This window comes from Salvia hispanica, chromosome 5 (assembly GCF_023119035.1).
Source record: "Salvia hispanica cultivar TCC Black 2014 chromosome 5, UniMelb_Shisp_WGS_1.0, whole genome shotgun sequence".
NCBI lineage: Eukaryota > Viridiplantae > Streptophyta > Magnoliopsida > Lamiales > Lamiaceae > Salvia > Salvia hispanica.
The window spans coordinates 15896824-15924286 of record NC_062969.1 but is presented as its reverse complement, the minus strand read 5'-3'; the positions used below and the strand labels follow the sequence as shown (position 1 = coordinate 15924286).

The 27463-nt window shown below is 36.7% G+C and overlaps 3 protein-coding genes and 1 long non-coding RNA gene across 7 annotated transcripts; all 4 read left to right on the top strand.

The window, feature by feature from the left end:
• On the top strand, positions 1–11459 carry LOC125189515 (DDT domain-containing protein PTM). Its single transcript, XM_048086788.1, is given in 9 exon segments — positions 1–1699; positions 1790–2410; positions 4054–5131; positions 7426–7711; positions 7801–7925; positions 8241–8701; positions 9260–9288; positions 9543–10133; positions 10670–11459. Coding segments are annotated over 9 exon segments (5253 nt in total). The 5' UTR covers positions 1–164; the 3' UTR covers positions 11197–11459.
• Positions 11460–13080: 1621 nt separating this feature from the next.
• Positions 13081–15049, top strand: LOC125188876. Of its 3 annotated transcripts, none has more exons than XR_007170797.1 (3): positions 13081–13619; positions 14071–14218; positions 14539–15049. It is a non-coding gene; the product is annotated as an uncharacterized LOC125188876 (long non-coding RNA). The 3 variants fall into 3 exon arrangements; XR_007170796.1 differs by having other exon boundaries at positions 14044–14218; XR_007170795.1 differs by having other exon boundaries at positions 13081–14218.
• Positions 15050–15858: 809 nt separating this feature from the next.
• LOC125189002 (magnesium-chelatase subunit ChlD, chloroplastic) lies at positions 15859–23070 on the top strand. Its single transcript, XM_048086163.1, has 15 exons — positions 15859–16179; positions 16456–16634; positions 17089–17173; positions 17249–17565; positions 17952–18075; positions 19257–19349; positions 19824–19919; positions 20650–20790; positions 20940–21152; positions 21335–21490; positions 21654–21761; positions 21947–22081; positions 22407–22562; positions 22644–22764; positions 22847–23070. Exons 1-15 carry the CDS (start codon positions 15910–15912, stop codon positions 22930–22932), a joined length of 2280 nt encoding a protein of 759 aa, XP_047942120.1. The 5' UTR covers positions 15859–15909; the 3' UTR covers positions 22933–23070.
• A 1853-nt stretch (positions 23071–24923) lies between these two features.
• LOC125191130 (transcription factor BEE 3-like) lies at positions 24924–26151 on the top strand. 2 transcript variants are annotated; one of them, XM_048088604.1, is made up of 6 exons: positions 24924–25153; positions 25259–25378; positions 25448–25513; positions 25615–25683; positions 25769–25831; positions 25913–26151. In XM_048088604.1, the coding sequence occupies exons 1-6, from the start codon at positions 24965–24967 to the stop codon at positions 26012–26014; spliced, it is 609 nt and encodes a 202-aa protein (XP_047944561.1). In that variant the 5' UTR covers positions 24924–24964; the 3' UTR covers positions 26015–26151. The 2 variants fall into 2 exon arrangements, with proteins under 2 accessions (XP_047944561.1, XP_047944560.1); XM_048088603.1 differs by having other exon boundaries at positions 25754–25831.
• Positions 26152–27463: the final 1312 nt, after the last annotated feature.

The following is a 27463-nucleotide window of genomic DNA, read 5'->3' as shown; positions in this document are numbered from 1 at the left end:
CAGCACGCCAAACTTTCCCCTTTTTAGAGAGAGAAACAAAACCCCTCAACCATTTTCTCTCTCTAACCATAGGGCTTTCTGCTGCCCAATCCAATTCTCCATTTTCTCAATTCAATTTCGAATTTGTTAATTTTGGGGATTTTTTTTCCTTCTGAGATCGGGGGATGGAGTATGTGGGCAGACAGGTGAAGAAGAAGTTCAAAGGGCACGGCACGTTTTTGGGTTTGGTAAAGGCGTACGACGCGGAGACTGGTTTTTTGAAGATCGTGTACGACGACGGAGATTCCGAGGAATTGGAGTTGACTGAAGTCTCTTCGCTGTTGATGCCAGCTGAGCCTCAGCCGTCGGGATCTCCTGCGGGGAGGCCGGGGCGCAAGCCGAAGAAGCGACGCCGCATTGGCGTTTCCGGTGACGATGTGGAGAATTCAGCTGATGGGGCGATTTCTGACGGTTTGGAAGGTAGAGATGGGGAGTCTGGGGAGTTTGACTTGAATTTGACTGAGAGAATAGATTTGAATGATGATGGCGTTGATTGTTTGCGTGATGTTGGTCATGCGAATGGCGGGGGGAGTAAGCTGCATGGGCTAGATTTGAATGAGTTGGTGAATCTAGAGCTGAATAAGGAAATTGTTGAAGATGGCTCCCAAGAGGGAAAGAAAATGATTGACTTGAATCTGGATGTAAATGAGGGTTTTGAGAAATTGAGTGACGAGAGAGAAGGGCGATGCTTTGACTTGAATTTGCAGCTAATGGAGGATGAGGTGAGGACTTTGGAAGGTTGTGATGCGAGACTTGGAGAAGGTGACAATGGTTGTTCTAGAGAAAATGAGAAAATGGAGGAAGGGTTGGTGGTGGAGGATGGTGCAGTTGAAGTGTTAGAGAATGGAAATGGAGATAATAAGGTGGATCATGTAGTTCACATAGACAAGGAAGAAGATAGCCAATTGACGAACCATGCCAGTGTGGTTGATAATGAGAATGTGGCTCCATTAAATGTGCAAGTCAAGAGAAGGGGTAGAAAGAAAAAAAATGTATCAAATAACATTACTGAATTGGCTCCACAATTGGATACTGAAACAGGGAATGTGAACTTAGAGCTGGAAAGAAGAGATGAAACCCCATTGAAAAATGTTAGTGGTTTAGTCGATCATGATAATGAAGTCTCAGAAACAGTATTGAGCGGGAGAAGAGGTAGGAGAAAAAGAGAGCCACCAAATAATGAAGTTACCTTGACAACTCCCGAGACTGGACTGAGAAGGAGCAGCCGCAGAGCAAAAAGAACTGCTTTGTCTGATCTAGACCAAGTATTTAATGAAGCAGAGCTTGTTGGCATCAATCAGCAGTTGTCCTCTCCAGCCATAAGCAACGTGTCTCAAGATAGGGTTACGGTGGCAGCTCGTGGAAAAATTTCCAATGATGTAGCTCTTCCAGAAAAAGTGAAGCTGCCGCCACCTTCTTGCAACATGGACTTAGTTGGAGTTTCACTGTTTGATTTGGTTTCTGTTTATACGTTTCTGAGATCATTTAGTACTTTATTGTTTCTAAGCCCCTTCAAACTGAACGATTTTGTAGCCTCTGTTAAATGTAGTGATTCATCATCATTGTTCGACTCTATTCATGTTTCTCTTCTAAAAACATTACAAAAACATTTGGAGACCCTGGCATCTGAAGGCTTCGATTCTGCATCGGATTGTTTGAGGTAATGTTTCCACTCCTGTTAGAAATCAATCAATTTACATTTGAATCCAGTTCGTTGTACTTATATTTTCCATATCGGAATATTATATAGGTCGCTTAATTGGGATTTTCTCGACTTGATTACATGGCCAATGTATGTGGTTGAGTACCTGTTATTGCACAGTCCTGGCCATATTCCTGGTTTAGATCTTTGTCAACTAAAGTTTTTCCAGAATGACTATTACAAACTGCCGATTTCAGCAAAGGTTAAGATCCTGCAGCATCTTTGTGATGATGTAATTGAAACGGAAGCCTTTAAGTTGGAGCTGAACAGAAGGATTCTGACAACAGATAGGCAAACAGATTTGGACCGAAAGATGAAACTTGAGAGCAGCAGAAAAAGAAAGACCACAGTCGATGTCGCGAGCACTTCCTGCATTACAGGAGAAGGGATTGGCGCTGAGGATCCTGCAGATTGGAACAGTGATGAATGCTGCCTGTGTAAGATGGATGGGGACTTGATATGCTGTGATGGCTGCCCTGCAGCATTTCATTCAAGATGTGTAGGGGTAGTCAGCAGCATGTTGCCTGAGGGTGATTGGTATTGCCCTGAATGTGTGATTGAAAGGGATAAGCCTTGGATGAAAGTGAGTAAGTCAACTCGAGGGGCAGAACTGCTGGGGTTTGATCCATATGGCCGACTGTACTATAGCAGCTGTGGTTACCTGTTTGTGTAAGTTCCATTTAATAGTTAGCTAAGAAATTGCATGAATTAATTTTCTACAAGTTAATATATAACTTTTACCTGCATTATCCGTCTCTAAGTGTGGACCGAAAGTGCATATCTAAACAAATTGGCTTTTGTTACTTGTTAGGTACTAATATCAAGCTCAAATTCAATCCTAATAACTCTAAACTATTAAAAAACCTAATTCCATTTAAAGTTTTGTTAGTGTTTATTTCATTGCTGGTTGCTGCATTGTTAATATTGTTATGAAAAGCTCTGAAGGCACATGAGTTTGTATTTGAGAAATTAATATTAGGACGTCCCAAGAAATGCTCATCTCATTGTGCATAGACGTCGCTGTCAACTTGGAAACTTATCATGGACTAGAAATCGTGGCATGTGATATGCAATCATTTTACTAATAAACACGAGTGTCATGATTATGCTTCTTTAAGGTTTAATCTTGAAGGGGCTAACTTTAAATTGAAAAATTCCTCAGTTGTTGCATATCAATCAACTCTGGGATTTACATAACATAACCAATATCATCTATCCCTCTAGTCTAGAAAATGCTCATAGTTTGATGCTCTTAATCTGTTATGATAATTATTTCAATTCTTTTTCTTCCTACCTAATGTCAAGATTATATGAGGTTCCAAATATTTGTAGCTTATGTTTTCAAGTTTATGTGATGATTTGATTCTGTTGTCATGTATAAATTTGACTTAACTTCCCTGATTAACTGTGTGATTGGGAAGTCTTTTTTTTTATGAGGCAATAGAAAACCTCATGATAGTCTTGTTGCCCTCTCCTCATGTTAAATGTCATGAATTGGAGTACTTCTTCTGGAAGGAGTATTGCAAATAGCATTGCTGTATCTAAACATTTAAATTAGGCTTAAAACTTTAGTTGGCTCGGCATGCATTTTTCCTGGAGCTTCAAGCCTTTTTTCTTACCCCATAGAATGTAGATTAGTTATAAAAGAAGCATTGACTATGTGTTTTTTTATGCGGGTATGGGCATCATGCTGAGGGGTTTCAGTGTTTTGCCAATCGGTCTCATCTGAACAAAAAAGTTTTTTAATTACTTATGGTTCTCACTGGTGCTATCCTTGCTATTCAGCCGTATCAATGCGTTGGAACACCTGAATAAGTACTGCGTCTCATAACTATATTAGGGCAATAGTCAAAGAAGTGACAGGTGAATCATTTTCAGGTGATGTCTAAGTCTTGTTTCATCCTTGAATACAAGTCAGGGCGTTCTTTTCACCTGTGACCTCAAGCCTTTGTTTTCATTTTGCCTCTCTCATGAATTCAATATACCTAATCAACTTTCTTATAATAGTGGTGATTGCTTGCAGTTAATTAAAGGTCAATGTGACCTTGCAGAAGCTTTGTTCATGGGGTCTTGAGTGGTCTGTAGGGTTAATTCATTATTTTATTCGGAGTTGCTTTTACTTTCCTTGGTCACATACGTCTTTAAAAGTTTAACATTATAAGAAGGACCTTTCGAACAAAATCAACACAAAGAGGTCTTGCTTCTTTTTTTTTTTTTTGTTCGAGTGTTGGCGCGGTCGAGTCCATCTTTTCGATTTTAGATAAAGGAAATTCCTGATTTGTGGATCTCTCTATATAGAAATAATAGAATAGAGAAAGAAACGAGAAAAAGAAAAACTCCTTAGATTATGTGTAATGTAGTAATTGGAATGTAAGTCGTGGAAGTTGTGGTGCCAAAACTGATTTGGACACTCGGTCTTGCTCTATTCAGTCAGTCTTTCCTGAAAAAATCGAAATGCCAGATAGGCTTATGGTACCTTCAGAATCCATTATCAGGAATGTCAGTTCTAAAAAAACATCAGATGAAAAGTCTATGGTGACTACTTATTCCAGTAATGAAGAAAATCTGAATTCTGAGCGTGTTACAGCTATGCTGGAGATTGGCAACCATGGACTGAAGATGGAAAATCATTTAGCAAGTTCTGAAGGATCAGCTGAAGTCTCTCAGACTTCAATGAAGATTGATAACCCAAAGGAAAGTGTGCTGGAGTGTACAAAAACATGCTTTGATCCTTCAGATTGCTGCGATATTCCAGAGAAACTTATCAATGCTGGTGATCATGATATGGCATCTACTTCTTTAAACTTTGAAGAAGGGAAGGGTCTTCGTTCCAAAAGTTATAGCCTTAAACCCTATTCCATGAACTCTAACGTAGAAGTGGGTTACGGGACAAATTATGTGAATTGCTATGAGTTTGCTCGTACAGCTTCAGATTATTACGAAGAGTATTCTCGTAAATCATCAGATAAGACCTCTGGTGATGCCCCAAGATCTATTGAAGAAGTCTTATCAGGACAACTGAAGATTGTATCAAATAGATTTGTTGAATTTTCTTGGTCAAATATTCAAAATTCTAACATGTCCTCAAGGAAAGAAAGGTGTGGATGGTGCGTCTATTGCCGGGTTCCTGGAGAAGAAAGGGACTGCTTATTTTTTATGAATGATAGTATCCCAGCAGTAGAGAAATTTTCCCATGAAGTTTTAGGAATCCCGTCACAAATGAATGTGAAGAACCATCTGATTAATATAATGTGCCACATTATATGCATGGAAGATCATCTGCAGGGTCTTCTGTTGGGCCCATGGTTAAATCCAGACTATTCCATGCTTTGGCATGCCAGTGTTCGTGGAGCAACTGATATTGCTTTGTTGAAAAATTTGCTGCTCCAGGTATTTATAGCATTCTGGATCCTTTTTCCATAAGCTCATATACCTTCTGAACCTGTATTATGATTTCATTGCTTAGATCAGTTTGTTGGTTTTATTGGTTTAGTTTAAAGGCTCTGTCCCTTTAAAAGGATAATCTAGTCTTAATCACACTAATGAAAGTAACTTACAGTAAAAAAAGAAGGAATGATTAGGCAAGTGTTTGATTAGCACGTGCAGAAGATCTGGGGAAACTCAAAATTGAATTTAGTCAAAGAAGGTGATAAGAGAAGATGAGGCTGCTGAACTGGAAAATAGGTAGAGAATACAGAAAATAGAAAGAACATGAAACTAATGGTTGGATAAACAATTTAATTATAAGATATATTCTTCTCCATTGGGGCTGCTCCTCCGAAAAAGGCCACAAACAACACGACAAACTCAAAACTATTTTTCTTAAAAATTAAAAGATAGGAACACAAGCCCCATTTATAATAAGCTACTGACATACTCTCAACTGAAATAAAACTCTTAACTTGATTCTAACTCTTAAAGATAAAACCTGTCACTAACAAACTACTAACTTGACTCCTCAAGTAGCAAAGACCTAATTAATTAATTAACAACTAAAAGATTATGCAGGGACAGTACAAATGGACGGTCTCTATCAGTAACACAGCAGGAACCATTGTTGTTAAAAACGCGCAGGGCGCACAAGGCGTGGCTGGAATTTCCCCTAGGTGGCTGGGGTGAGCGAGACCTAGGGGCGAGGCTGGGGCTTTGTGTAGATCTAACGTCTAAGAATACACATTTATACCTCTCCACCCTCCTTTATAGTTGATCTCTCTCTCCGCCCTTCATTAACGTGTCAAACCATGGGGATCCTATACTCCCTTAGTCATTTATATCTCTGCACCTCCTTTTATAGTTGATCCTTTAATATCTCTCTCTTCTCTCTTCTGACTGGTTGACAACACCGGTGTCATTAACGAGTGCTTTACTCCCTTTACGCCATTAATGTGTTGATCCATGGGGACCCTATGTTTGTATAATCCCTGCACCCTCATTAATTTGTGACTATAAACACAAATTGTTGTTTCTTCTTCAAATCCATTAGTAAGCCATGATTTGTGTAGGTGGGGTGGAGGGGGGGGGGGGTGGAAGCTGGAGTAGGAATCGTCCATGGATAGCCAGAGGATATTGGAACGAAATGCTGCTGCGGCAGGTGCAGGTGGTGCGAGAGGCTTGGATTAAAGCAGGGGTGTAGTTGTAACGGCCAGTGGTGTTGCAATAGCATATAGAGTGGGGGTGATGGCAGAGAAATGGAGGCGGAACATTAGGACTGGATAAAAGCAGGGTAGGGTGCGACAGGAAACAAAAGATTCCATTGTTACCAAACTTAGACGATCCCCTGGCTGCAAGACTACCCTAGGGGCAATGGCCTTACCAAGCAAAATGGGCTGGGTTTGGCAAGGATAGAAAGCTACATAGTTATCTCGAACTTCATGTTGATCGAAGCATGTTTGCCTAGTCTTCATTTTGCTTGCTGCCGGTACCAAAGCCGCCTTCTCTAAACCCGCTAAACGAGCATAATTGTTTTGTATGTTAACCATTGTTCACAGCACCAAGCACCAATTGATTGAGAAGATGCGGTTGTTGAACTGGAATAGATAGAGAATACACATAAGAGAAAGAACAGGAAACAAACGATTGAATAAAGTAGCAAGTAAAAGATAAATTTTCCTAGTGGTCGGTCCTCCGAATAAGGCTATATCAAATTATCAATACTCTGAAATCAAACTGTATTTCTTAACAATTAAAATGTAGGAACATAAGCTACTAACATATTCTCCAACTGAAATAAAATTCGTAACTTGACACTAACTCTAAAAGATAAAACCTATCTCTTCTTGTTAATCATGAATTACTTTGGAAACCTTACACAACTCTCGACATGTAGGGTAATACCTCAAAAATATTAGGGGCTTAGCAGGAGAATTCATTGGCATTTATGATGAATTGATGACCATATGGTAATGTTACGAGGGTTAAAGTAACATGATTAATCGCTGAGGTATATGTGTGTCAGTGTATGTACTTACTTTCATGTTTGTAGCCTTTTTGTGTAATTGTTCTTTATCTTTACATTTGGAATCCTAACAACCTTCATTCAAATGTAAATATCATATGAGGAAATAAATTGTCATTTTGTTTGTGGTTTTAGTCATCTTATCTTGTAGGCTGAACTGCTGAAGTTCTTTTTTCTTTTCCTTCCAATCGTTGATGTTCCATTTCCAAATTTTGCCTTTTGGCTCCAGCTAGCGTCAAATTTACATCATCTAGCACTATCTGCTGACTGGAGAAAGCATGTCGATTCTGTTGCTACGGTTGGCTCTGCCACTCATATTGTCAGCACATCTGCACGAGCATCGGCAAAACATGGAATTAGCAGGAAAAGAGCGAAGTCTTCTGATGTGAGCGGACCATCTTCGAATGCTGCAACTGGTCTGAGCTTATTCTGGTGGAGGGGTGGAAGGGGCTCACGCACACTCTTCAGTTGGAAGGTTTTGCCTCACTCTTTGGCTTCCAAAGCTGCCCGACAAGGTTAATAGTTTTGTTTATTGGTCCTCACTTCAATTTGTGATCTGTCAAATAAGTAATTGACCGAACATTTCTGTGTGGAGCTGTTTCAGGTGGACGTAAGAAGATACCTGGCATACTGTATCCTGAGATTGGAGATTATGCCAAGAGAACTAAATATGATTCCTGGAGAGCTTCTGTTGAGACCTCAAGAAGCGTGGAACAGCTTGCTCTGCAGGCATGTTTATTTCACTTAATTCCTAATGCTATCTAACATAAAGGACAAAATAAATATAAATGCCAGTAACTTGCCTTTTTATAAATTTATTTTGGTACCCTATAAAGTTTCTACTGGAGTTTGGCCATATTGTGTATAATATCAATCTGCAGATGGAAAGTACAGATTTGGAACTATGTCCCTCTATTAACGCGTCTAATGGTGTTAATACTTAATAACTAATCTTTCAATGGCGAAATACTAGGGATATACTTTTTCTGTTGTAATATTTTGTTAGTACGAACTGAGAGATAATGAATATTTTCATGTTTGCAGGTTAGGGAGCTGGATGCTAATATTCGATGGGATGACATTGGAAATAATAAGCTTTTTTCCAAGATAGAAATGGACTCTAAAAAACCTGCCAGATCATTTAAGAAGGTTATAATTCGTAGGAAGTGTTCTGAGGGAGCTGTGGTCAGGTACCTTCTGGACTTCGGCAAAAGAAGGTTCATTCCTGATGTTGTTGTCAAACATGGGTCCAAGCTTGAAGATTCCTCGAATGAGAAGAAAAGATATTGGCTTGAAGAGTCTCATGTTCCATTGCACCTCTTGAAAGCTTTTGAAGAGAAAAGAATCGCTCGCAAGTCCAATACTATGAAGTCTGGAAAACTTAGTGAGAGTAGTAGAGTAATGAAGAAGCCCTTAAAGGAAAAAGGATTTTCATATCTTTTCTCAAGAGCAGAAAGAGTGGATTATTATCAGTGTGCTCATTGTGAAAAAGATGTCCTAATCAGGTACTCCCTCCGTCCCAAGATATTAGAGCAACTTTCCTTTTTGGGATGTCCCAACATATTAGACTCATTTCCTTTTTTAGCAAAAAATCATCTATCTTACTTTATTCTCCACCTACTTTTTTCTCTCTTCTCTCCTCTACTTTTTCCCTCTCTCATACTTTACTCTCTCTACTTTAACTATTTAAATATCAATTCCTTAAATCCCGTGCCCAAAAGAAGTTGCTCTAATATCTTGGGATGGAGGGAGTATTATACATTGACATTTTGTTGTTATATTCTTTTGAAGCAGGAAAATCTTTTTCCTAGAAATGACTTCCCAGAGCTTACTTAATGAACACCTTTTCTGTAGTTGATTATAAATCAGTGTCCTGTCTGAAGGAAAAATATGTACACTCAAATTCGATGGATAGATGATTATATTTTCTGCTGAACACCCAACTATATGTTGGCATCTTCTGCTCACTAAAAAAATGCCTTTTTCAAAGAATTTTTCTTCTTCTATTTTGGCTGTGTTTGATTTGCAAGGTCACTGATCCAGTATCTTGTGCTGATATACAGGGAAGCAGTGAGCTGCCAGCATTGCAAAGGTACCTCAGTTTGCATAATTAATTATTTTTTGAGTTATTATATTTTTCCCTTTTCCGTTGTGAGATTCTCATTACCCTAACAATTACTGCTGCATTGTCCTTTTAGATTTAGGTTTTCATTTTATTGAGTTTTACTTGAGGTTTGTATTGGTAATAGTGGATGGGCAGCTAAATGATTTATGAATATTTTCTAGTTTTCTCTTATCCTTTTGGCATGGATTATAACAGAAATTTGTTACTTAACTAAATTTCAGGCTTTTTCCATAAACGACACGTTCGGAAATCTGCTGGATATATCACTAAATGTAAATATACTTGCCATAAATGCCATGATCTAAAGGTTGTGAAAGTTGATACAAGGAAGGGGAAATCTGAATCCACAAAAGTTAAGAATGCCTCCAAAAGTGTAAAACTGTTACGCTCAGGGAGAGGGAGAAAAAGGGGGAAGGGAAAGCTACTAGTGAATTCTATTAACAAAAAAGGCGTTTCTGTCGCTCCCTTACGTCGTTCAGCTAGGAATGCTGAACGTACTGCAAAAATTCCAATGCAGAACAGTAAGTTAAAAAAAAGAAAAAGGGGAAGAAAGCCGAAACCAGAGAAGTATAAGTCTATGAAGCCCAAGGCTATTAGTTGCAAGAAGCAGAGAACGACTGTTACGAGCAGTTATTGGTTGAATGGTCTACGACTTTCAAGAAAGCCAGGTGACGAAAGACATCTCAGGAATAGGAAGCTTCTTGTCCTTTCAGGTGAGGTGGATTCCATCCTCAATGAGACTAAATGCAGCCTCTGCCATGAAGTGGAACATAATTCTGAACTGAATTATGTGGGTTGTGAAATTTGTGGAGGTAATTTTTAGATTTTATTAATCTGCACTGCAGTTACACCCACACCCACTAATTGTCTGCCTGCCTAAGCTCTTCTCTAAGTAGCTCTCCACTCCTTTTGGCTGTTATGCGACTCTTTTGTGCAGTAGTGTCCGTTAATTAATACTCTCACCGTCCATAAATATTTGTCTCATTTTGATTTGGCACAAGTTTTAAAAATGCAAATGAGAGTGGGTGTACAAAGTTAGTGGAATGTATGTCCTACTTTTATGTATTAGTTTTATAATGAAATGTGAGTGTAATGACTTATGAGTTATGGAATGTGAAGTCCATTTACCAAACTGGTAAGAGTGAAATGAGACATTTGATGGTGGACATCCCAAAATGGCAATATAGGACATTAATGGCGGACGAAGGGAGTATCTTGTTGTGCAATATTTTATCGATAGATAAAAAATGAAAATCTTGTCAGTTGATTTGGCATTGGTTTCCTTTTGATTGAAGCCATTAGTTGCTTCATTGAGCTTATTTCTTTTACTTCTTGGGCAATTCTGCAGATTGGTTTCATGGAGATGCTCTGGATCTTGGAGCTGAAAAAATTGAAAACCTTATTGGTTTTAGATGCCACATGTGTCTCAATAAGCCACCTCCTTTTGGCTCTTGTAGTCTAGATGAAAACAGCAAGCCCGATTTTATTCCAGAAAATAATGCCAAAACTGAATGCAATGAGGGAGGTCCTTATTGTGTGGCCAACCCGGAGGATGGATTAGCCTATCAAAAGACACATTTAGATGATAAATCCATCGATACACTTGCAACTGTTAAAATGGAGAAGCAGTTGCAAGGATCTGTGCCTGAGTCAGACCTAAAAGATAAAGATTTAGAGATGGCTGAGAAGACTTTTTTAGGGAAGGATCCTACTGAACTTGGTGGAGACAGAGGAGATGTGTTGAATACTCTTGAAACTGAATCTGTTTTCCCAAACTCTGACATCGTCAAGGAAGCTGAATGTGAATCTGTACAGCCTGACCTTGTGGAGAATGGTGTTGCCAACAATGATCATTCTGATATCTGTACCAGATAGAGCTCATTCTGACACAGCTAGAGTTGTATTCAGAAACCAATTTTTGATGTCGGTCACTTGGGTAATATGCTGTTTGCGGGGAGAGCAAAACTTAGATTAGATGTGTTCATAGTTTACCCTTCACAAGGCATTGATTGCTCTAGTATTAAAGATGTTAAAATCTTTTATGGAACTTGAGATATTAGCTGAAATTCAAAAATTTATGGAGATGATTTTCTTGAAATTAGAGCAAATATAATCACATAAGCTAATTTTCTCTTCGATATTGATATGTTTTCCATCCCATAGTTTTCCATCACATTGGAATTTAATCTAATGTGAAAGGTAGTGTCTCTCTTTATGTCTGTGTATATAAATGTGTATGCCAGAAAAACATTTGACATTTTAGAGCTCTTGCTATTAACTTGAACTTTGCCATAATGTGAGGGTGTTTTAATGTTTTTTCATTTTTACTGGTCAAGAATGATCTGTGAAAAGTATCAGGCCAGTTATAGATTTTAGAGCTCTTGCTATTAACTTGGCTTGATGCTACTCCGGAATTATAGATTTTGCGACAGTTATGCAAACTGTTAAATAGCACTGTTGTTTGACGATAAAGCTTTATCTCCAAGTTGAGTGGTGTTAGTTTTGATGACACCGCAGCTACAAAGCAGAACCGTCCAACATGTAACTGAAGCAAATTGAAGACATTGATCAAAATTCGAATGTACAGATAAATGCTGGAGCATAATATGCAGTTGATTAATGCTGAACAATCATCTTGCCCTTTATAGAGGTTTGCTGTTCTTTCCTATTTAATCTGATTTCTTTTATTACCTATCATGGCATTGATGTGCTTTAAAAAGCCTTTGCCTCCGTAAGATTGACAAATAAATCTGGGAACAAATCATAAATTAGCAAAAGTGTCTTAGCGGGTAAGATCAGAGTTTGGATATTCTGAGAATTTTATTTAATGTCACAAAAGTAAGTGGAGAGGTTGTGGTGAAAAATTGGCTAATTAGTAGTTTGATGCATAAATGGGTAATCTTCTCCTTGTGAAACTGTCTATTTTAGGTAATAGAGAGACATTTAAGCTAAACTTAAGGCCCCTTGATATTTCTATTGTAACATACATATACTATCTTTTTTGTCGAAAATGACAACAAAGTTAGTGAAGTGCAGTGATCATTGGTCTGCTTTTAAAATCTTGATATACTCCTTTTAAATAAGGGGTTTGAATCCTCTTTACTTCTTTCCATGATCCATCCTTAAACTTTGAAAATTCCTTTTCTTTAGAGTTCCGATTGTGTCCTTTTTACTTGTAAAAATTATTGACAATTTATTTTCTGCCACTGCCCAATAATAATGTCCTTCTAACTTTAAAATGCAAACCTTATAAATATCTTGAAACTGTAATTGTATTAATTGTTTCATGTTTTAAATTAAAAGGAAAATATAAGTCTATAAATTAAAGGGACTTACTCTTAAAATAAACCTTCCCTTTATCACTTCATGGACAATTTTTCTTTTTGAAATAAACACCTCTTTAGGAAAAATTTATTTTCAAGTTTCAACCTCTGCTGCCATCGATCAGATTATAACTGATCTATTTTGAATTTTAATGTTTTATAATTATTACAGTAATATACTATATTTTTAGTAAACTAATAAATAATTTTCCATTTAAAAAAACAAGAAAGATGAAAATTAATTTTTTTACATTTATGTTATGCATACTCTTTTTTACATGTATGTTTGTTTAAGGTTTTGCCTCAGGCCCACAGTTCTCTTGATCCTGGTTATCTTCATTGAGCGCTTGCCGCCATACATTTACTGGTACATCTTTTGTTGGTGCTATGCATGTAACAGAGTGAGTGTGCTACACTCAGATGTACATGGTATGTGTTTTAACCCCATCTTGAACTTGAGCTAAATAATCATGTCATGTCCCATCCTGATGTAAATGGATGCCTCTGATGAAAAAATTCTAGAGGGCGACTCAAGTTATTTTAGGGAAAATTTTCTTGATTAGTGGGCTAGTTAATAATGAAAGATGTTGTCACAAGCTACTAGATTGAAATTGGATTCAAATATACATTAAAGAAACATATTTGAAGTCCAATTAACAATAACCAGCAACATAAACCTTTTGAGAGTCCGAGACATGATGACATAAATCAATAAGATATGGCATGAAATAAATTGAAAAACCATCCATTGTATTTTTTTTTATCACACATTGCTTTTGTTTTGTGTTCAATAAACATTGGAAAGTCTTTTTCACTTTTAAGTGGTTAGTAGTTTATATTGCTAATCTTTGTTGCTCGCCTTTGTGGTTTAATGTTGACTTCAAAGCGAAGAGTCTTAGCTTGATGTCAACGCACTGTGTAACCCCCCTCCCCGCTCTTCTCTCTGATGGCGACTTCAATTATGCTTTGGATCAGGTAAGTTAAACTCTTGAATGAGATGCTGTGGTGGATAAGTTTGTGATGTTTTTTATTCTGTCCCCTTTACCCTTTTTGAACTACTATAATTTATATAAAAGGGAGGTACTTCATTGGTGCTGTAAGATATATATGTACCCACAGTAGATTTGAATTTTATGCTTTTGTTGTTTTATACTTGGCAATGGAATTCTTACAAACACTGTCAATGGTTTACCGTTTATGACTTCTTGTGAAATGCGTCACAATGAGATGAATAGGCATTGCATTTGCTGAACTTTCTGCAGAATTTATTATGTCTACTAGTGAACTTGTTCGTACTTTTTACTGGAATACGCATTTTGGGAGACTGCCACACTCCATCTATGAGGCTGTTTATTGTAACTGACAAGGCAGCATGGTTGACAGATTTTGGATTTTGCAGTTAAATACAAGGTAGCTACTCTTGCAGGACAGATCCGACTTTGCACCCTCTTAGCCTTGTTGCTACAGCTGAAGCATCACGCTAGCAAGAAGTTATGGGATCACCACCATCACTCTACTCTATGCTTGTTTTAAGCGCATCATTATAAATGAATTTTCAGACTAAACAGAGACAAGTACGTCGCGATTCCTTCCATATTGCAATTTTGATAATGTCCATGCTGAACAAGTTGATCAGGTTGAGATTGTGCGTGTTGCCCTACACAGATTCATTGATTTTGCATGGCAATCAGACCTACCATTTTTTAATTGGAAAACGTTAGAAAGTTGTGTGAAATGAATTGGTTGATTAGTACATTTATTAAATGTGTTTCATCACCATTGTTGAACAAGAGCCACTTTGAGGAGAATTAGTTAGAGAAAAGGCGTAAAAGCCCCCTATTGTATATCCTGAGGCGTCCATTTCTCATAAAGTTTGTTGGTTTTGTTTGGTTAGGTTGAAAAGGATGGGAACACCCTCTTTTCTCATGGTTTTCCTCTGTTTGATTGGATTGGTATGTTTTCTGCTCAACCCGGGCTCAACTCTGCAATCCCACAATGTGAGGTAAAATTCTTTCCCATCTTCAGTGCTCTATTCGGGTCCTAGTTGTCGTTCTCAAAAATCATCCAGATGCAGTACTGGCGACACAAGGTGCTCCACTGCATCTAATTTATTGTAGCAGATCTATGGATATGGAGGGCTTAACAACCTGCGTCGATGGGTTCTTTCTAAATTTACGAGAGCTTTTTGGCACCACCACCACCACCACCACCACCACAACTGATGCTCCGAGCTCGTATTCATTATTCCTTCTACAACATATGGATAATGTGTTCATTTTCACTCGAAATTGAATCCATAGATGCCAAATAATTATAGGAAATAAAAGAGCTTTTGCACTCCAGGCCCAATAAATCATTGTAGACTTGTACTCCCTCCGTTTCATAACAATGGTGTTATTTTGCTATTTTGGTATTTCCACAGTACTAGTGGAGTTATTTCCTTTTTTTTTATAGTAAAAGTCAATATATTTTTTTTTCCCACTTTTCTTTCTTTTACTTTATTTTCTCTTCATCTTTTTTTTTTATTTTTTATTTTTTATTTTCTACTCTATTCTTTCTTTACTAACCTCACTTAACACAACTTTTTAAAAATATCACGCTACAGTTGCTCGTTTTTCATTTTTCATTTTTCATTTTTCATTTTCGCTTTTCACTTTTCTTTATTATACCCAAAATAAACATTACAACTATTATCCAATTTTAAAAACATTTATTTATACACAATAAAACAAGGGCCTTAACAGTACAAACAATTTACGCATTCATGTAGCAAAGTAGGTTTTCAAGAATAAACCAAATACTCCCTCAGTCTGCGAATAGGAGTTCCGTTTTTCCATTTTAGTCCGTCCGTGAATAAGAGTCTCGATTCATTTTTACTATAAATGGTAATAAAGTCTCACCTTCAACTAACTCATTTTACTCACATTTCATTAAAACTAATATATACAAGTGAGATCCCTATTCTTCTAACTTTTTTTCACTCACTTTTCTTAACATTTCCTAAAATCCGTGCTGCCAAGGAATGAGACTCGTAGTGGCAGACGGAGGAGGTACAATATCGTTTAATGAATTAAATCATGCTACAAACAAAACAGTAGCTGGGAATAGTAAGCACTTTTAAAAAAGTGCTGAAGTGAAGAAACACGAGTTTGAATGAAAAACAAGTGAGAAATCTAGAAAGATAAGATGAGTTGGAAATGCAAAGGGATAACATTTGGTATTCTTAGTAGCAGGCAGCAGCTACTTTTCGTATGATTTTAGTGTAATGGCGTTTTCTTCTGCTCCAATTCCACCATATTCGCCATCAAATTCTTTGCTAAGTTCCAAATCATTCAATCCGCTGCTTGCATTGTCCCGCTCTTTGAAGCCTCCAACATATTTCGTGCATTCAAAATCTAGGCGGGGGAGGCTGAGTGTGGCAGCCACCGTCACTCTAGATTCCAAAAATGGCTCTCTCAAAGTTGACGAAACAGCCGATCAAGCTGCCAATCCCTATGGCAGACAGTACTTCCCATTGGCCGCTGTCGTTGGCCAGGTTTTCAATTGATTTATTGTGATCACAAAATTGGCTCATTGTGATTCTATTTCTAGACATATCTTACTGTTAGTTTTAAACAGAGAATGAGATTAGGATGGAATCAATTCAGAGATTAAAGTCCTATCAGTAAAATGAATGACTGGATTTTCATGGTTGCACTCCACAAATTTGAATAATTGGCTAACTATCTGAATCTGTACTTTATTCATTGCCCCAATCAGCTACATTTATATGTGAGCTCTTCTATAAATTGGAAACATTGAATTTATACAGGATGCCATCAAGACTGCTCTTCTGCTTGGGGCTACAGACCGTGAGGTTGGAGGAATAGCCATATCTGGAAAGCGGGGAACCGCAAAAACTGTAATGGCACGTGGTTTGCATGCAATTCTTCCTCCTATTGAGGTTGTTGTCGGATCATTCGCAAATGCTGACCCAGCATGCCCAGATGAGTAAGGTTTACTACTTTAGAAACATTATTATATGTTATGGAATCTATGTAATGCTAAACTATGAAAATAAAAGATGGTTGACAATTGTTTTAATGGGAAGCCAAATCGACTAATTGTACAATAAAGACTGCTCAAATGAAAATCTGGTTTGTTAATCAGTTGGGAATTTATGGTAAGAAATGAGTGGCAACTCTTAATATTCATTTTATTTTATTTAATGGATGCACACCACTGAGTCGAGATTCTTCAGTCTTCCTGTAACAGTGGCTCAGCTTGATATGAAATACAAATCAAATAATTTCAAAACTGAGTTGTATTGGTTCAGCTGCTTACATGATATTTTAATTGTTGTTCTGTTTCTGTTGTCTTATTCCAAAATTGGAAAATAATCATGTGGTTTAATTTCACTGTTCTACAAGCGTTATGAGGTATCTCCTTTTTCATTAATTTAAAGGTGGGAAGATGGGCTTTCAGATAAGTTAGAGCGTGATTCTGCTGGTAATATAAAGACCCAAATTGTCAAGTCACCTTTTGTCCAGGTAGTTTCTGAAGAAGCAATTTTTTCAAGTAGGATATCTGTTATATATGTTATGTTAATTTCAATTGTCTTGCAGATTCCACTTGGTGTTACAGAGGATAGACTGTTAGGATCTGTTGATGTTGAGGAGTCTGTGAAATCTGGAACAACAGTTTTCCAGCCGGGGCTTCTTGCAGAGGCTCATAGGGGAGTATTGTATGTTGATGAGATAAATCTTTTGGACGAAGGAATAAGCAATTTGCTTCTCAATGTATTGACAGAGGGGGTCAATATTGTAGAGAGGGAAGGCATAAGTTTTAGACACCCATGCAAACCACTTCTCATTGCTACTTATAATCCTGAAGAGGGAGCTGTCAGGGAACATCTATTGGATCGAATTGCGATAAATTTGAGGTAAGACCAGTGATCAGTTTGAATTTTGAATGCCCCGGTATTGAGGCTGGTATATGAATTAAGTCACTGGGCTCATTATTTAAGCAACAAATAGTTTCATGTCTAATGTCAAGTTGACTTTTGGACGTTGATAAATAATTCTTTTAACCAAGATTAATATTATCAAGAAGATATCTTTTGTTCAGCTATCCATTTTGATAGAATGGTGAATTTCGGCAATATAATATTTGTTTCTGTACAAGCATGGTCCATGTTTTACATGTTTCAGTTAAACTGAGATTTTTTTAACCAAGAATAATAACCTCTAGATGATATATTGTGTTCAGCTATCCATTTGGTGATATTCTAAATTTGAATTCCAAGGCTGATGACACCCTCTTCTGCAGTGCAGATCTTCCTATGAGTTTTGACGATCGTGTTGCTGCTGTTGAAATCGCCACAGAGTTTCAAGAAAAAAGTGGTGAAGTTATTAAAATGGTTGAGGAAGAGATGGACATGGCAAAGACACAGGTACTTTGTGTCTAAAAGAATAACCTTTGCTTCCTATGTCCACGAAAAACAAGCCAATCTTTCCATTTTCATCTGTCCACAAAAAACATGCATATTCCTTTTGTTGGACACTACACCAGAAAAATCTTCTTCATTACCAACCTCAATTCACCAGAATATGTACACAAACACCTCTATTGGGCCCACCTCTGATATTTAAACATCTCACAAACACCATAAAATACTGTGGGACCCTTCATCCCTTACAAACATTCAACCAAAAATGTTCCAGTGACACTAAACATTAGGAATATTTTTTCATGGGAGTATATTATAGTGTAAAACATGTTATCAGTAATCAACAATGGAAATGTCAATTCCCATACATTGAAAATTTTCACGAAAATAACCCAATGTACACGTAACTACAACAAGGTAGCATACATTTTCGTTTATTTTCAGATATAACTCCCTTAGAAAAAGAACAGTTTCACATCAATGATATCTTCATGGCTTATGTGGTCTCCTTCCCAAAGAATGAGAAATAAAATGGTATTTACCCTTGGTATCATCACTTGTAATTATAGTACTAATACTGTAAATGGAGATTTTGTTGCATACCCATGCTTCCATTGACACACAAACTAAATTGTTGGTTTTCTACCTTGACACATTTTTATGTTTACAATGGTTTATCCTGTTTGTCAGAAGCTATTATCAAGAGTAGTAATCTAGCTGAGTGGACAGTGTCGGAGATGAAAATAGATGATTTTGCAAATACTCTTGCACACCATACTGATCAAATGGACAGTTTAATAGTTATTAGGATTCTCTTTTGTAATTTCATTTACTGTACCATGTCAAAGGGATTACGTACTTGCTGCTGTTTAGATTGTTTTGAAATGCATCTGGCAAATGGTACTTTTAGTTGCCCTGTTAATACTAAAGTGTCCGATGAGAATGAACAAATTAAATCCATGAACAACAGATTAAACAAAAACATGTAATACATACACGATCACAAATCAACTAAATGTGATTGTACATGTGTTACATTTATCAGTTCATCTCTTGTTAATGGATTTTTATGTGTTTGTGCATGTATTCCCATTTCTAACATAAAAACTCCATTCTCACTTGATCTTCTTTCTCTCTCTATATAGTTAATGTGTCATTGACTAATAATATTATCTTCTATGCAGATAATTTTGGCACGGGAGTACTTGAAGGATGTGAGCATAAGCAGAGATCAAGTAAAATACCTTGTCATGGAAGCCCTCCGAGGTGGTTGCCAGGTTTTTGGTTTGAAACTCTTCTTAATTTTCCTAATGAGTTCTCTTATACCATTATGAAAGCTTATACTCATTGTTACGTTGACATAAAACTTTCTATATTGATTAATTTGATTATACGTTTATGTATTCTTGTCTATTCTTTCCCTTGGTCAGTCGATTCAAACGACTTTCTTTAATTCCATATAGGGAGAAAATCTGTTAGTCTTATGTTAATACAACTTACCATGCAACTTATACTTTTATGGTGTCTTTTAAGTCTGGTGCCATACTGCTAACACCAGAAACTTATCCATACAACTTGGTGAAACTCTCGCATTCCTTCTTGGGCATTTGATATTGTCAGTTGCCATTTCATTAAAAAGGATATGCATCTGTTTGTTATTTATTTTATGATTGGTTTTATATATGCAAGTGTAATGAAAACTTTAAAAGGTTATGCATGAATCGCATATTCTGTCCATATTTGAATTGCAGGGGCACAGAGCTGAGTTATATGCTGCACGAGTCGCCAGGTGTCTAGCTGCTCTAGAGGGCCGAGAGAAAGTCAACGTGGATGACCTGAAAAAGGCTGTAAGTAACACTGCATAATTGAATTACGTCATTTTATTAAAATGTCTATCTGAGAGATGCCTTAGAGTCGAAAGTGATGATGTGGATATCACTGTTGATTATCAATGTATGCAATGAATTTTTTAGCATAAGTCTACCGATTAGGCTTTTGCCGCTGACAATATAGGCAAGCCTATGGTGGCTGTTTATCAGCATGCTTAGCTCATATTTGATTGGGTTGGGACTGAGTTAGTTCTTAAGGTGCACAGTTTCTGAGAGGATCAAGCTTTTATGACAAGCATCTGTTGCACATGAATCTCAAATATGTCTAAAGGACCTTGAAAGCATTATAAGTAGGAATTATAACATGATCGGACCTGCCAATCAGAGATACCTGAACCATCTGATACATACCAAACTTTAGCAAAAACTTAACCAACATTATCCCAACATGACCTAAATTAGTAGATAACAAACCCCAATTCGAAGCTAAAAAAAGCACCAGAAAGATCCATTATGTTGAAATCTACAAGCACTCAGTGACATCACAAATTTAAAAGATGGACAGCAGACTATGCTCGAGTTTAAATGTAAGAAATGAAGATATAAAAGTGAATGAAAGCATGTCCAGTCATCGATCCATAACATCATTCAGAAGAATAACACTGCTTAGAAATAAGTTATAACCCTCTCAAGACACCTTAAAAAAAACTCTAATGGAGAGAATTATGAGAGATTGCTGTTAATGCAGGTAGAATTGGTTATCCTTCCACGTTCAAGCATTAATGAGACTCCCCCCGACCCGCAAAACCAGCAACCTCCTCCACCCCCTCCACCACAAAATCAGGATGCTGGAGAAGAGCAAAATGAAGAGGAAGATAAAGATGAAAAGGTTTGCCAGTTCATTAATTTTAATTGATTTGCTTGCCTTTTCCAATCAACCATTTGTGACTAATTTGATGAGTAAATGAACTCCATTATGAGAATTCCAACGCTTGGCCTTGCTAATCATCATGAATGTTCTCTTGTGTTTGGTAATAGGATGAGAATGACGAGGAGAAAGATGAAGAGAACGAGCAGCAACAGGACCAAATACCTGAAGAGTTCATCTTTGATGCTGAAGGAGGTTTAGTGGACGAGAAACTTCTATTCTTTGCCCAACAGGCACAGAGACGAAAAGGGAAGGCTGGAAGAGCAAAGAACGTTATCTTTTCTGAGGATCGAGGTCGTTATATTAAGCCTATGCTTCCGAAGGTCAGATGTCTTTCCTTTCATCTCATCCCTGAGGAAGCTTTACTTGGGCTCTGAGACATTAAAATGGTCAATAAGCTACTAGTTAAATTTCACTTTTACATATCTTTTCTTCTAAACTTCTACATAGAAGTGTGATTAATTGTGTAGAAACTTCTCTTATAGAGTTCTATAATGAAAAGCAGGGTCCTGTAAAGAGGTTGGCTGTTGATGCAACACTAAGAGCAGCTGCACCTTATCAAAAGTTGCGGAGAGAGAAGGATCTCCAGAAGACAAGAAAAGTTTTTGTAGAAAAAACAGACATGCGTGCTAAAAGAATGGCTCGAAAAGCAGGAGCCCTGGTAAGAGTAAAAGAACCTACATCTTTTGATCCTTACTTCTGTCCTTACTACTTCTTGGTAATGCTAACAGAAGCAATATTTTGTGTCTTATATCAACCAAGCTTCTTGATATTCTCATTCTTTTTACAACAGAACTAGTAACTGAGATTACTAATTATGGCAGGTCATATTTGTTGTTGATGCAAGTGGAAGTATGGCACTAAACAGAATGCAAAATGCTAAAGGTGCAGCACTTAAACTACTAGCCGAGAGTTATACGAGCAGAGACCAGGTGCATCTAAAATGATCCTCTTCCTTTCCATAATTTCTGGGATTAGCTTCTGTCTACTCAATTGTTTCTTCACTTCAATATTGCTTCCGGAGGTGCTTTTGCATGGACTATTTTAAATTAGCATATGTAATGGGGGCTTGAAAATGAACTACTTCCATGTTCTTATTTGATGCTTGAATATATAGGTCTCCATCATACCATTCCGTGGAGATTCCGCAGAAGTTCTGCTGCCTCCTTCCAGGTCAATTTCCATGGCAAGGAAACGTCTAGAGAGACTTCCATGTGGTGGGGGCTCCCCTCTTGCCCATGGTCTTACCACGGTATGTATATCTGATGCTGTTAATGATCTGGAGCTTTTCTTGGATACGCTGCAATCAGTGGACCTGCTATTTTGTTAGGTTTCAATTCATTTACATTGCATGGATAAAGATTACCAAAATCTAGTGCATAGAAGCTTCTAATTTTTCATAAGCTTCAAATAGACGGTCTCATATTTGAGCAGATCATGTTTTCCAACTACTAATCTTAATGTGAAGAAACTGCAATTACTGATATCATATCATTTACACTTGAGTAGTTGCTCGATAACCCTTAATTATCTCGTATAATGTATTCTGATCCCTGTTTGCCAAACATTTTCCGTAGGCTGTTAGAGTTGGGATGAACGCAGAGAAGAGTGGTGATGTTGGGCGCATAATGATTGTTGCGATAACAGATGGAAGAGCCAACATATCACTAAAAAGATCTACTGATCTAGAAGCTGCTGCTGATCTGCCTAAACCCACCGCTCAAGAATTGAAGGTAAAAACATCGAAGAGTGGTGGAACATACTAAACCTAAATAACTCTACTCATCTTAATGAACAAGTCTCATTTCTTTCAGGATGAAATTCTTGAGGTCGCTGGGAAAATATTTAAAGCAGGGATGTCGCTTCTAGTTATTGACACAGAGAATAAGTTTGTTTCGACAGGTTTTGCCAAAGAGATCGCACGAGTGGCACAAGGTACGTAACTTTAATTAGTACATTTAGACCCTTTGAAATGAAGCTGTTATTTTGATGTCACTTTTGTGTGTTAAATTTCCAGGAAAATACTACTACCTCCCTAATGCTTCAGATGCTGTAATCTCAGCAACTACAAAGGATGCTTTGTCAGCTTTGAAAAACTCATAAAATAAATGAAACATGCTGAGCATTTTGTTCAATTTTGCACTTTCGATGTTCTTTTTGTGTAAAGAAATGTAATTTATACAAGCAAAAACTTGTAGTATATTTTATTATGGTGACAGTAGAATATATATTCTTTGTTTCCCTGTTAAATTAAGTAGTTAGAGAAAAAATACAAAAGGTTGTGTTTATTAAATTTGGATAGACAGAAATGTGAATTTTGTTAGATGTAAGATTGCCATTCTTGAGAATAATGGAGATAATAGTAGAATTCGTTTAAAGTTATTTTTTCGTGATAAAAAGAAGCAAACGTTTTTGCGTGTAAGACACTTGCACTACTTACTTATATTCACCTAATATCTTTTTTGGGTAAATTTCACAGAAGAATACTCATTAGTCATTTGGAGGTTAAATTAGTTTAAGAATACACAATTCTTTTTTGGGTTGATTATAGATTCTATCCTAACCTTAAAATATTTTCAAATCTATCCAACACTTACAAATTATCAAATTTATACATAATTTTTAAAATCTTTATTAAATCTATAACCAAATTCAATTTCCAGTATCATATTAATGACATGGCATGCTAGAAAGCTTACGTAAATTGTGCAGATTTTTTACGTGATAGAAACTATGTGCTTTTGTAAGTGAGTGTTGCAGTTTTTTATGTTACTATATGGAGTAGTATATTTGTATGCAGTTTTATTATTTTTTATTTGGGAAATGACACCTAGAATTTTATTTGAGACATTGCATTAGCTTTTGGCATGCCATGTCACGAATATGATGTACAAGAAATTTAATCTTGTGAAATTTGATAGTAATTTTTGAAAATACTTACAAAGGTTGGGGTAGTATCTATATTTAGTCCTTCTAATGGTGAGACGGTTTAAGTAATTAGTCCTTTATACGATAATGTATGGAGAACTTGTTATTTTGTCTCATCTAATGATTCTGATGAATTATGTATGGCATTTCACCACTACCTATTGTTTTGGTTTGTTGAACAAATAAATGACATCCCCCCTCTTTGAATGCTCCGTGCCTCAAGGCTGAAGCCTGAATGCGACAACCAAAAATGTTCTAGTTTAGATAGACAACAGAGAGAGAGGATGGTAGAGTTATTGTGCAATACAGTAGTAAATTCTGACTTGTGCAATTCACAAATAAATTTCCAGCTGCATCTCAGTTTTTTCTCATTAAATTTGTGGCATATTCCATTCGAGATTGTAGCTACTACCACTTGACTAGTAGTGGGTAATATGAGTGGACCCCAGTTTTGTGGATGTATATACGCCACCTCCTAAGGATGGGTCCCACACGTCTCGAATTTGTACTGCGGCGTGGCACTCGTTCTTACTCATTATTAATCGAAAATTAAAAGAAAAAAAAAAAAGAAACCAAAGAAAATATACTATTCCATCCATCCCAAAATAGAGATTTTGGGAACAGTATGACCTTTTTGGTAAAATAGAAAAAATATAGAAAGAAAAAAATGATCAAAGTATTGTTAGTGGAGAATATGAACCACTCGTACAGAGAGAAAAGACTTGTCAAAAATAGAACGACGAACTAAAATATAAAAAGAAGACTATTTTTATGAGACGGATGAAGTAATTGAGACGCGTATACTAATATTCCCTTCATCCTTACTAGTTTGAACTGTAGTAGAACATTTCAAGATAGTAGTTAAATCGTTTTTTACTTTTTAATTTTCTCTTTTACTTTAGCTGGTTTAGGGGGTAGAGTTGCAAGAATGTATAAGGATCGATTCTCACTACTCCCGTGTGTAGTTGCAATATTTCTCAGGCACAAGTGTGAGACGATGGAAGGTGGGCTTCTGGCCGGACAGTGGCTAGCGTACCCTAATTGAACACCCCTTGCAATACTGTCGACCTGACAATATAAAATTTTGAAATAAATGTTCCAGTTTAGGTGGGACCGATTGAGTACTATAAATAGGGATATATGGTATGTGAAGAATTTGAAGAGAATAAAACTATCCACGCACAAGTGGTATAGCTACTTGGCTTCAATGGGCAACGATGAAGAGATGGATGTCTCCTCGTTGATCAACAATTTATACTCCCTATTTGACGATCAATATTTCAATCTCCACAACTCATTAAACCAGCCTCAGATTAATCAAAGGAAGAGGAAAGCAGCCGATTTGAGCACTTCTTCATCTTCTTCATCACCTCAACCAAACCTACTTAATGCTAATGTCAGCTTCTCTCCTTCCTACCTATTCAACATTTTGTTCAATTCAAATTAATTACTATATGAACTAATTGTATATATGTGTGTGAATTATTACATCACATTACAGCGTCGTCGAGGAAGAAGAGCAAAGAAAGAAGACGAAGAAGAAGCAATTAAGAGAGGTGAAGTGATTCATGTAAGAGCCAAGAGAGGCCAAGCCACCGATAGTCACAGTTTAGCTGAACGGGTACGTTTTTTAATTTATGTTCATTTATCAATACAAAAATAGTTAAATAATCATCTACATATATATCAGGTTAGAAGAGGTAAAATTAATGAGCGATTAAAGTGTTTGCAAGATATTGTTCCTGGATGCTACAAGGTATGTGTATGTATATATATATATATTTTTCTTTTTAATTAATTAATTTGGATTTAGTGTTTTATAGTATGAAAACTAATTAATGGGATGAAATGAAACAGACGATGGGCATGGCAATGATGTTGGACGAGATCATCAACTATGTGAAGTCGTTGCAAAATCAAGTGGAGGTACCAATTAATCAATTAAATAAATTAGAGTATATAGATAGTTAATTTCGTGATCTAATTGTGTTGACAGTTTCTGTCGATGAAGCTCGCAGCCGCAAGCTCCTTTTATGACTTCAACGCGGACACGGATGCCATGGAGGCAATGCAGGTGCACACTTGGTTCAGTCATCAACTATCGATCTCTATCACTCAAATTAAGTGTGATTTTTGACTTTTTTTCAATTTTCAGATGGCGAATGCATTAGAAGCAATCAAGGCCGAGAATGTAGTGGACCAACGACTCTCTTCTGCAGCTCAACTAGGCTACTACTATCCACATCAACATTATTAATTCAATATTCTTTAATTTTCTATTAAAAATTTGTATAACCACTCATCTCTCTATATGGAAAAAAATGGAAAATATAGTGTTTGTTTTCTTCATCATCATATACTATGATATATATCTAATTGGATTGGTACTGGTTATCTTTATTGTATTAATTCATGAATATATATGCTTTTCTAATCTAATTTAAAAAATATATATAGAGGGTGAACTTAACAATTAACATGGAGTACTTCTATGTTTTGAACACGTTATAATTTGGTTAAATTTGATCCATATATGTGGATATGGACTCGGAATAATTATTTAATTTATTGGTTTGAGATGGATGCGTTCACTTCACTTGTTTGTCCTCACCAAATCCACACTCTGTTCATCAGTAGCTATCAACTTTGTATCAATAAAGAATATTTAATATTTATGTCCAAAGGTAGGGCCTCATCAACAATTTGTTGAGTAATTATTGGTAGAAGAAATATCTTTTTCTTTTCTTTTTGAGACAAAGCGTTTGGTTGTTTTTCTTCAAACTATCCACACAAACTTACTTCATCAAGCCAGTAAATTTTATTTAGACGTAGTTTTGTATGTCAATTTCATATTTTTAATGCATGTATAGCTAGTTTACCAAAGGTGTGTTGATTTTTGTAAAAAGCGTAGCTCAGTTTGTGTGTAACTGAAAATATTGTGTTTAATTTGACGTTTCTATAAGTTATGGTGGAATAATCATTTTAGATTTGTGGTTAATTAGAACTATCGACGGTATTATGGAATACTACTACAGTAATATTTTAAGTGGTGGTTTCGATAAATGTGTGATATAAGCTACCTCAACAAACTATTAGAGGCATGGAGCAAATAACTAATAGGGGTGACAATTTATTTTTTTCTATAAGCTAAAATGCTCAAGCCAAAAAAGTGGCGAGCCAAAGAGTACAACAGGAAAGTCCAGCAACAACCAAAACAATAAGGCCAAGCAAAACAAGTGCTAAACACCACAAAAGGAAAAACGCTACCAAACAAAGAGGTCCCTGAAAACGCATTCCACGCAGCACAACCAAAAGAGAGGAAAGAGCAACAAACAAGCAGATAAAAGACAAGGAAAACGAACCGTAACACACACCCAAGTCAAGCCCAAAAAAGCAAGCAAGCACCTCTTTGCATCTTCTGTGGTCACAATGATTTGAAGTTTCATCCACGCAATCAGTCAAGAGACCCTTTTTTAGGGGAGTTTCAGCACCAGCCCTTTGCTCGGGTATCTTGGAGTCTTCCATCCTCTGATGTCACCAAAATTTTCCATTGCTTGCATCGGGGAAAATGGGAAATCGGGGCACCATCCTTTCACCCATATGCCTAAGCGCCAAAAAAGTCATCTCTTTTCGAATTTCCAATTAGGCTTGAAAGCTTGAAAGATAATCTTATTTCGAATATCCCAAATGGACCATGTGATGACGT